This window comes from Manacus vitellinus, unplaced genomic scaffold (genome assembly GCF_001715985.3).
Source record: "Manacus vitellinus isolate BGI_N305 unplaced genomic scaffold, ASM171598v3 scaffold_39_pilon, whole genome shotgun sequence".
In the NCBI taxonomy this organism is placed as follows: domain Eukaryota; kingdom Metazoa; phylum Chordata; class Aves; order Passeriformes; family Pipridae; genus Manacus; species Manacus vitellinus.
The window spans coordinates 4,251,242-4,262,370 of NW_021940534.1; the positions used below are offsets into that span (position 1 = coordinate 4,251,242).

The 11,129-nt window shown below is 39.6% G+C and overlaps 1 protein-coding gene across 1 annotated transcript; it reads left to right on the top strand.

Moving 5' to 3' along the window:
* Positions 1-6: 6 nt before the first annotated feature.
* On the top strand, positions 7-9,895 carry RBM24 (RNA binding motif protein 24). Its single transcript, XM_008922282.3, is given in 4 exon segments — positions 7-188; positions 1,276-1,330; positions 7,779-7,979; positions 7,981-9,895. Coding segments are annotated over 4 exon segments (501 nt in total). The 5' UTR covers positions 7-70; the 3' UTR covers positions 8,108-9,895.
* Positions 9,896-11,129: the final 1,234 nt, after the last annotated feature.

The window sequence follows — 11,129 nt, forward strand, 5'->3', positions numbered from 1 at the left end:
CTGTGGGCGAGAGGCTTCTCCTTCCCCGCGGAAAGGGATCTAATGCGCAGCATCGCCCCTTAAGGTCACCATGGCTGACAGAGCTGCTGCCGAAAGGGCTTGTAAGGACCCCAACCCCATCATCGATGGCAGGAAAGCCAACGTGAACCTGGCGTACCTGGGTGCCAAGCCGCGGATAATGCAGCCAGGTGAGGAAGCGGCCCCGAATGGCTTTTCTCTCCGTACCTCAGATTTCTGAAGAGCAAAACTTTACGAAAGGTAGTGCCGCCCTCCACGTTTCTGAAGTACGTGCACACTTGGGCGTGCTTTGGTTTGGACTTTTAAATGCAGCATGTGGTAACTTTTTGGCTATTTTGTACGTGTGCCTTATTTAAAAACCAAAAGCAATCAGAGATAAAGTATCTGCAGTTCCCCAGGAAGACTTCCACAGCTCAAACACTTCATTGGTTATTCCTGCTGCTGGGAATGTGGTGGCGCTGACCATTTACAGTATCGTTGCAGGGTAAGATTGGCCTAGGAATGAATTGCTTCCAATGTGTGCGGTCTTATTAATACAAACAGTATCTTAATGCAAACTCTTCAAACAGATGGGAGCTATTATGCAGACTTTAAAATGAAATGGCTCTTCCTAAGACCACATCTGAGCCAGTCTGATGTCCTAGCTCTTCCCAAACTACTGCTTTGCAGTAAGAGCGAGAGGAGTGTGGAGTGTGAGCACGTTTGTGCTCTAAAGGAAGCTGCTCTGAGTTCCCCCATGTTTAGCTCGAGGAACACTTGTCTGAGTAATTAAGTGCCCGCCAAGGAAAGACAGGGTTTATGTTTGGGTGTTTGAAGAACTGAAGTCGGGATTTGACCCCCCCATGCTAAGACCTCATGAGCAGAGATGGCTCAAATTTTAAGTCTCTAGAAAGTACACAAATACACTAATGAATAGGAAATACCATATAATCCTTCGGAGGTTAAAGTTAGGGACCAGAATGGGGCACAAAGTGAAATGTGAATGAAAACCTGTGCTTGTTTAGAAAAAGTTATTCTCCTAAACATCTCTAGGAAAGTGTGCACTTTACTGGTTTAAGTTCTCTCTGTGTGTGTGTGCGTGTGGATTGATACATTTTGCTTTCTAATTTTTGGTTCTACAGCCTTTCAGACGTTGTTCCTGGAGGCTGTTAGTGAAGGCTCTTGCTCTGCATTTGTGTGCGTGTGTACATGTACATAGCATAAATAAATGGCCAAAAGAACACCCATACAGAGAATGTGATGTGTTTTTGTTGGTAGGTTTTGCCTTTGGTGTCCAGCAGCTTCATCCAGCTCTCATACAGAGACCTTTCGGGTAAGTCTGTTCAGTGGGACCTCAAACAGGGGAGAAAAAAATCTCTTTTTTTTTTTTTTTAAAAAAGGAAAGAAAAAGTATGATCATTGAAGGCCTCTTGCAGTAGCATCCTTAAAACTGGCCAGCAGTGCTGAAGTTCTCAGATTTATAAATATATACCCATAAATGCACTCACCTTGTCGGTCATGTTCTAAATGCCGCAGCTGAGTCAAGTTGTGTGGGACGTGGCCCTTCCGACTAAGCAGTCCAGTCCCATATGACTCTATAAAAAAACAAGGAGGTATGACTTGATGCAAGATTGCTGTGCCCCGTTTCTCTTTTTTCAGCTTGACTCAATGTTATTTATCTCTTTCTAATCTGACAGGGATCGTTTACAGTTAAGATAACTGATCAGAAGGATATGATGATAAGAGGTGGAATAGTTCTGTTTGGAATTAAACTCTGTAACCAGTAGACTCAAACACAAACAAGCTAAAATGGTGATTAACGATGCATGTATGTTTTTCTTCATATAGTCAATAGACCTCCGTGTGCTTTTTTTTATTTATTACAGTAATGAAGTGGTGTTGATAGCTAAACTGTGTGCTTTTATTTATTTGAAAGAGCTGTAGTGAAAGTTTTTTGGGGGGGGTCTTTTTAATTTTGGTTTTGTTGTTGAGGAGTGACTTTGCCATGGGGAGCAAAGGGCCTTTTTTTTTTTTCCTTGCTTTCAAGCTGTAGCCTGTGACTTTTTTTAACCATATTTTGTAGTGAGTGCTAAATTGTGTGACTTCTTGATTTTTAAGTAAATCAACGTATTGCTTGCATGTTCATAATTTTTGGGGGGCTTTGTTCTCGGGAGGGGTGTGGAGCTCCCTATTAACGATGTGCGTCCATTTGGGCTTTCTAATTTGAAGAGTTTTTCCTTCAATCCTTCTTTAATATCTAGCACATTTCTCCTGTACTTGAATGTACTCTTCCTAAGTAGATCTAACTCTTGCTTCCTATAGGCATATAATTTGGAGGTGAAGTCTGCATTAAGTTTTCCATAGAGTGTCACTTCACTAATGCACACTGACTGAGAAACCCATTGCAAAATAGTGCATTTTGCTAAGCTAACAATAAAGTAGGGAAACTGTGGCACAAATGTTTATTTGATTAGAATAGCTTGAGATTATCTTACCTATCCGCTATTAAGCACCAATATCTTATCGATAGTTTGATTTGTCAAAATGGTAGGAACTAGTTCCTATCCTGAAAACCACAGGAAAAAGTTTTCTTAGAAATTTCATGTAATTTTAAAAGAGAGTGTTGATTCTTCTGAGAGTGGGGAGACTGTAACAAACTTTGTCGGTTTTTTTTTCCTTCTCATGATTATCCTCTACTATATTTTGCTCACTTCTTTGAAGTGTGAGGAGATGACAATGCGTATGCCATGATCAGTTTATGATGCCTGTGCTAAGGTAGGCAGGAGGCAGAACGCCTTGTCTCCAGAGCAGTTAAAGTACTTGTTGCAAAGAGGAACAAGTGGATTGCACAGGGATCAGCTGTGGAGAGACTGAGTATTTGCTGAGCACAACAGAAAAGGAGGACCTGTGGCAATCCCTTGCTTAAAGGACTGTGCAAATGTAGGGCTCTTTTCTTGCTTTACTTACCCAGATCATGTAAACCACGAGTAGGCCAGGGAAATCCTTCCAGCAGAATGAATAGGGGTTTATTTCTAATGCACTGGACATAAGTCTGGAGAAATGTTGGTCGTAGGGTCATGTATATATGAAATTGGTCATTTTTGATCCTTGGCTCTTGCCTTTCTTTTATGATGTGCAAACAACAGAGATTACTAATCCTGCTTCCTTCTCAGAATTTCCAGTGACCTGTACCTTTCTAAAGTATGTAGTTGAGCTTAAGAACAGCATTCACTAGGATGAATGAACATCTTCATTCACAATATTCCATGACAGTAAGAGGGGATGTTTCAGTGCTTGCTCCAATCTACTTCTGTTAGGAGTTCACTCTTAGAGCTTTCTATATGGGTTGCACTGAAATACAGCCTGAAAGCCTTTCTTTGCACAGTTTCACTTTTTAAGTACACTTTACTAATACACTGCATAAAATCGGTTGTAGTGGTGATTCACTATCATTACTCTGCTAATCCATACACAAAAGCTTCAAATGTTTCGTGGTTGTGTTTTGTTTTGTTGGCTCTTTTCCTAACAGAGTGCAAATTAGCAAGGTACTGCTGCATTTTGGTATGGTCAGCAGTGTTGTAGAATCATAGAATCATAGAATGGCCTGGGTTGGAAGGGACTTTAAAGATTGTTTAGTTCCAACCCCGTTGCTGTGGACAGGGACACCTTTCACTAGACCTTGTTGCTCCATCTGGCCAGGCCTTGAATACATCCAGGGATGGGGCATCCACAACATATGCTTTCCCAGCTATCAAATAAAAAACTGAAAATAATTGGATTACATTACGTTGCTTTTACTGAGAAAATGCAGAAGTTCAATATTCTGACTTAAGTACAACATTATTGTGGTGGAAGGAGACAGAAACTAGATTAGCTTCAATGCATGACGCACTTTGAAAAGTCAGGGAACTTTTCTTTATTCAGTGCTGAGGAGATCAGTTCATCCGCCAAATAACATTTCTTCCTACTTTTTGCATTCAGCATCTATCTTACTGTTGGTGTGTTTCATAAAACTGTTTGATCACAGGACTGGTTATTTATAAAGCTTTGTTTTCAGGATTGTTTATTAAAATATTATCTCTGAATTCAACAGGAATTTATGGAGGGGGAAGATGACTTTGCTTCCTAAGATAGCTTTTCTTGGTTTGCTTATGGAATTTCTGTTTTCATATTGGTGGGAAAATTTGGGATTATACGGAGGTATTGGTGTAGGACATAACTGTTGTAGAGATTTTCTGTTCCTTTCCTTCCTGTCTAAAACTTGTACTTCTATCAAAATGAAAACATTCCCACTGTTTTTAGTAAGACCAGAGTTAAATACAAAATTACTAAGTTAATTATCAAATGGTTAGCTGATACTACCTGCCTGATATTCCAAGAGTTAGGCAATTCTGCCTTTTTAAAGAGAGAAGGAAAAGCCCCCTCTCGAGTTTGTGATCAAATGACTTGTATAATACTAGACTTAGGATAATCTGAAAAAAGGGAATGAAGCCGGAACAGTCAAAAGTTAGCCTGCTATGTCCTCCTTATGGTTATCAGAGAAAAGGAAGCACAGTAAGGGTCTTGTATGTCTTAATATTTAGGTAACCTATTTTTGTTAAAAGGAAAGCTGTTCGTTGCTGAAAATCTACTCTTTAATTATGCCTTCAAAACCAGACAATGCCATACCATGGCCAAAGCAAAACATTTTGCTCCAAGTTAAATATATACTTTCACAAGAATGTAATGCTGTGAGTCAAAGATGTGCTACTACTGCTGAATTTCTATATTTCACAGCTCTCTGCATTAGTCTAAAAAGTCCCTTCTTTCCTTTGAAACAATTAGCATTCACTTTATTATTGCTTATAGGATTATTTTGGAGGTCTTAGTTAAACACAAATCTTCTGTTATAACAACAATGAAGGTCTTAAGGCATGTGGCAGGGGTATATGTCATGGAATTTTGAATATCTCAAAGCTGCAGTTACTGCTAAAGTTAAGCACGCCTTCCCCTTTTTTTTTATTGCAAATATGTAAAACAGTAAATAGACATTCCAAAATAAAATCTACTGCTAGGAAAGAGAGCTTAAATCATGTGCATTTCTCACACTAGTACTCTCAAAAGTAAAGCAGCAGCTTTTTATTTAAAATTAAGGATACTAAGGGTTTCCAGTGTAACTGGGAACTGCTTTTTCAGCTTTTGAAAAGCAGTTGGGTTCTGAATGGCTGAGATCTTCATATCCTGGCCTCTGCAGTAGGTAGAAATTTACTTTGGCCATATAAAGCCATTTTACTCGACTCAAAACAGTTGTAGCATGACAGATGATCAAAAATAGCCCCACTGCAGCTTATGCTGTCAGTCATCATGTGTGAAATGGCATGGTGGAGAGGAGCCTGCACAGGGTTTATGTTTATTGTAGAGTAAGATGTGGCAAACAGATAATGTTTCATAACTTCACCACCTGTTAGTTTCTTGGCTTAAATAAAACAAGTCACAAGAGTTTAAGTGGAAGCACATGTATCTTTCTGTCTTGTTCACGGAGGTGGCAGTGTCCTAATGTCTTCAGAAAATCTTAGTAATGTCATTTCAAGTCAACACAAACAGTCTGATAAGCTTGCTTACTGTCTCTTCTGTTAGAATTACTCTCTTTCATAAGTACTGTACGTAAAGATTCCTTCGATGTGCTGCAGAACTTGTTCTTGGTGACTTCAAATTTGGTTTTATATCTCTTTCCTTAATACTTAAAAAACGTGGTGTTATTTTTATTAGGATTGTACTTGATTGGTGACCAATACAAAACACTTGTGTATGCTCATCCATCTTCTATGGAGAGCTCAGATAATGATGTATATTTAAATGCACAGAGCCAGCTTAAGTATGCTTCAAATGCACTTCTGGCTAATCACTTCATAAATTAGGTGAGTGTTAAAAACCCAACTTATGGTTTTGTTTTCTGTTTTCTTTCCCTTCCCAATCCCTCCCTATTTATCGCTCTTTTTTTTAAATTATTTTTCCTTTTTCCACACAGTAGAAAAATAATTTCATTGACATGTTGGGTTTTTATGATTGTGGTGTTCGTGTCTTAAACACGACAGCTGAACATTTCTATCTGCTAATATTCCTTATACAATCAACTGAGCTCTTTTTTTCTTAAAAACTAAGCTGTTCTAAAGCTTATCACTTATTTTAAACTATGTTTTGCTATGATTCCAGTTGACAGTGTCCCTTCTGATTGAAACATTTCCTTGTTGACCATTTAAGTACGTCTTAAAGTTATTTTAAAAATGAAACAAAAAAACCCTCAATAAACCCTTTCAATTAGATCTGGAATTTGGAGAAAAGAGGACAGTTTTTAGCATCACGATTTGCATCTGTGCCTAAAGTGTGCTAAAAGGTTGGTGCAGTGTTTAGAGTTGTCTCTAAAGGTAAAGTTCAGTATGAAATAGTAGTAAATCTGCACAAGTGGTTTTTCATGGATTTATAAAGATTCATTGGCTGGAAAGGAGATACGTATATGTAGGACTTCTCCGGAAATCCAGATGCAAGACAGAGTTATGAATGTAAAATGAGATTTATATTGAGTATATGTATATTTTTAAATCATGTTATATGATAAAATACAGCTATGAGATTAACTTGTATGTAGATTTGTGTGCTAAGACAATGATATGACCAATTTTCAAAACTGAAGGGCTAAATAAATAAGACAAGGAAGCAAGTTTTGTGAAGAAGATGGGAAATTGTGTATTGGTCTGTTCAGAATGGCTATTTCTTAAGCTGTAAATTTGTGGGTTTTTTGCTTTTGTTAAGCACCAGATCTGTGTAGACTTAATCTTATGCCCACCTCCCAAAAAACTCTATGCTGTATGTCTTGCATAGAAATAAACAAGCTGGCACAAAACAGGACATCAGTGACCTGATAATCAAACAGGTTTGACCCTTGTGTCCTTACAAATTTTTATAAAAGTGTGATGCACATGTACTTAGGAGTCACTGTTATGGATTTTAATAGCATCTATGTAGCTTCCCCTCAATGGTAGCTTCCCTCTTGTGACGGAGTGAGCTGCACTATCGTTCGTTTGGAAAGTGTGATTCTTGCTGTGTTTACCACACTTGTGAACTCTATTTAAACTCCTTTGTCGCCTGTGTTGGTTTTTTTTTTCTTATTTTTAATAAGGGTGACTGAGGTTGCAGAGAAATTAATGTGTGCTGAGTCTGCATAGCAACTTAAGTAGGGTTGCCACAATACACTCCCCTGCTCCCTGGAAAGTCTTTACATAAAGTCAGGGTTCAACCATTTTGTTGCCTTACTGGCTGTTGTCAAATTCGTTATAGTGATACTGTCAAACTGCTCAGTTACTACTAATAAAAGCATTGCAGGAAATAATTTTACTAAGAGTCAAGTAGTTAAGAGAGAAGCAGGGTAATAAAGATGACTTACAGGTGATTTGAAAAACCAGTACTGCAATTTTCCAGATGAAATAATCAAGCTTAGTTCTTCAGAGTTGTCCTAAAACTGACATCAGTAATGCTGGCTCTTCTGAAGACTTTCATGGCATTAAAGACACTATCCTGAAGCAACACTGAACACTGTGATTCAACTCAGCTATAACGCTGTGCTTTGGAGCGATGCATCTCTTCGGGCCAGTGAGCTGACAGTTGGCCCATTGAGTCTAGTTATTGTGGCAACCCTATGCACATAACAACAACTAAATTGAGTTTGTTTTAGTTCGGAGTATGGATGTGACGCTTAGGCACTGACTCGCGTACCAACTTCAACTCCCTCTCCCATCTTTCAACAGGATACCCGCTCACTATGTCTATCCACAGGCTTTTGTGCAGCCCGGAGTGGTAATTCCCCACGTCCAGCCTGCAGCAGCCGCTGCTTCCACTACGCCCTACATCGATTACACCGGAGCTGCGTATGCCCAGTACTCGGCCGCCGCAGCCGCCTATGAGCAGTACCCGTACGCCGCCTCTCCGGCTGCTGCTGCTGGATACGTGCGCGGGGGGCTACGGCTACGCGGTGCAGCAGCCCATCACCGCGGCAGCGCCCGGGACCGCCGCGGCAGCCGCTGCGGCTTTTGGCCAGTACCAGCCCCAACAGCTGCAGACAGACCGCATGCAATAGCAGATGGACTCCCGAAGGAAGCTCGCTCTTTCTCTTCCTCTCTTCAGCCTTCCAGTATAAGTAGTTAACAGAGACAATTGATATTAACTAAAGGAGCTTTAAGGAAAGCGATGCTATTGCGAAACTAAAGACTTTTACTCCACTGTTTTCATACAGTATGCATCCAAATCATGTTGTTAGAAGGGAGGGGTAGTGCGGCATGTCTAGTTTCAAGTATCAAGGCAGAAGAAAATGGGGGCGGGAAATACTGTACTGTCATGGAAGAGTGGCAGGAGTAGCAATGGGACTTCATATTTTCAAACAAACAAACAAGAACCAAAAAAAAGCAAAGGTGTACTCTTTACAGTATCAGGGAAGCAAAACTGCCTTTTATAAGTAAGAAAATGGTATTTGAAAAGTTTGAACCAGGGAAAAAAACTGAGTCAGCAATATGTAATCTCTATCCATTTTAAGAGGAAATGAACTTAAAGCATTGATTGTCCTTTCTAGCTTTCAAAAGTTGTCTTCGTGAGATAGTACCTTCTCACTGTCTCACCCACAGGCATCAAACAACCCAAGGAAGATGGCCGGATAGTAAGATGGCGGACAGGCACCAAAGTTATTTTCTTCTCTGTCCTCTGGATGAGTGGAACTATGGAGCAAGTGATGTGGAAGTAAGGGGTGCAACAGCTGTAGAGACAATCAATAACACAGACAGTTCTGGACAGAACACATCACTCGTGCTCATGTGATGAGCTTGTCACATCCTAATCCCTCGCCCCATCCCGTTTCACTTTTGGGAAACTTTAACTGCTGGTGTCAGCTATTCTGATTCTAAAATAGGATCAGCCCTTTTACTACAACAGCCTTCTCTTTCTGTTTATTGCATCTATTCGTAACTTGTGAATAAAGGCAGGAAGAAGCCTAAAGAATTAAAACCTTTAAGAACTGTTGTAAGGGAATTTTCTTTTCTGAAACCATTTGTACAATTTTAATATCTATTTCAGGATTATATTTAAAGTATTTATTAGCAAACATACAGTACACAAGGCGACTTTTTGTTACCAAGACTGCAGTTCTTGAAGGGTTAATGGTATGTGATTTATACTGTGCCTTAATTGTTATGCTATTTAAAAAGAAATATTTATTTTGAAAGTTTTACTATGCTGCGCTCTGAAGAAAGCGACTTTAGATGTGACACTGTAAAATTATGTATTCATCTCATGGTATAAATTATTTAGTAGGCTTAGATGTAGCATATTAAATATTAACCTAATTAACTAAGGATGTTGACTTGGATTTATTTAATTTCAGTATGTGCACTGTATGAGGGTACTCTTAAATTAACACTTTTTTAGGTTTTTACATAAAACATTGCTAGTTCATTCTTTTTCCCTCTACTAGTTAATTCATGTAGACCTCTCAAATACATTAGTGCCGTTTTCTCACTCATCTGTATGTAGACTGACTATTTTTCCCTTTGCTAGAAAATGCTGCTTTACATTGTCCTGTGAAACTACAATACTTGCAATTTTTATTCTTGACTGAAATGGAATTTAATATTTTACACTGTATTGGATTTTTTTTATACTTGAACAATTTCATACAAGGGAAGACAGGATAGCATTTTTATGGACTTTATCCAATGTCACTGGATTTATTTGAAGTATTCTGAATACTAGCCAGTGTTATAATGTAGACATGACTCTCCTGTGCATATTATTTATTCAGTATGTATATTGCTTTACAACATTTCAGATCTCTTAATCTATTCACTCGTACTAAAACAATAAAAAAAATTGTCTCATCTTGTCTAGTGTTGTTCTTGCTCAAATAGTCTTAGATCTTGTTTAGTTAAAACTCGAGGGGGGGGCAATCTTTTATATAGTTTTCCTGGTCTGTGGGACGAATGGCAGCATATACACGGACTTCAAATACATAGACTGATAGGAACTGTGTTACATGGAGGAAATTCTACACAGAAGATGGAGAAGATCCATCCTGAGAGTTACCATAAAATAATTCAGAATGGAAGGGACTTTGGGGGGGTCCCAGGTTGCTTATGTCATTATCCAGTCAGGTCTTAAAATCCCCCTTGTGGGGACCACACAACCCCTCTGGGTAATCTGTTCCACTACCTAATTATTCCCAAAGTGTCATTTTTTTCCCCCTTCTATCTAGCCAGCACCTCCCCTATTCATTTATAGCCTTCGTCTCTCATTCTTTGGCAGAGAGCCCAGCCCTGTCTTCTCAGTAACCTACTCTTAGGAACTGGAAAATTGCTGTTCTCTTCCATAGGCTGAATAAACCCCAGTGTCTCAGCCTCTCCTCACAATTCTCATGCTTCAACCTCCAACCATCCTGCTGACCCTCCAATGGAATTGTTCACATTTATCAGCAGCTTTCATGTACTGGGAGACACAAGACAGAACCCACTATGCCAGCTGTGGTCTAATGAGTGCTGAGTAAAACAGAATAATCAATTCCCTTGATCTGCCATCTGTTCTCCTGTTGATCTAGTCTGATGCACTTTCACTGGTGCCAGAGTTTACTATGGACTCCTGTTCAGCCTGCCCCAAGCCTCCCATGTCCTTTTTAGCTTGCTAACCAAGCCCTGGGGGTCAGTCCATCTGAGATAAAGAACTCTCTATTTGTCCTGACTGAATTTCATGATGTTCCTGTTGACCTAGTCCTCTGGCAAGTGTAAATCCCTCTGAATGGCAGGTCTGGTCTCAAGTATATCAAGCCTACCCTCCATTAAGTATAATGACAGTACTGCATCCTATCTCTTCCTCCAAGTCATTGATAAAGGTATCAGACCAGACAGACCCACAGGGAACACTGTGACCAGCCTCTGGACAGAGCATAAGCCCTTTGGACCAATGATTCAGTTAGTTTTTTGCCAAGCTAGACTGGACCATCTGAAACTGGATACAAGGGTTCTGTGAGAGACTACATGGAAAGCCTGACTAAACTCAAGGTAGATAACAGTGTCTGCTTTCCCCTCCTTGAGAGATGAAGTCACCTCATCACAAGAGGCAAT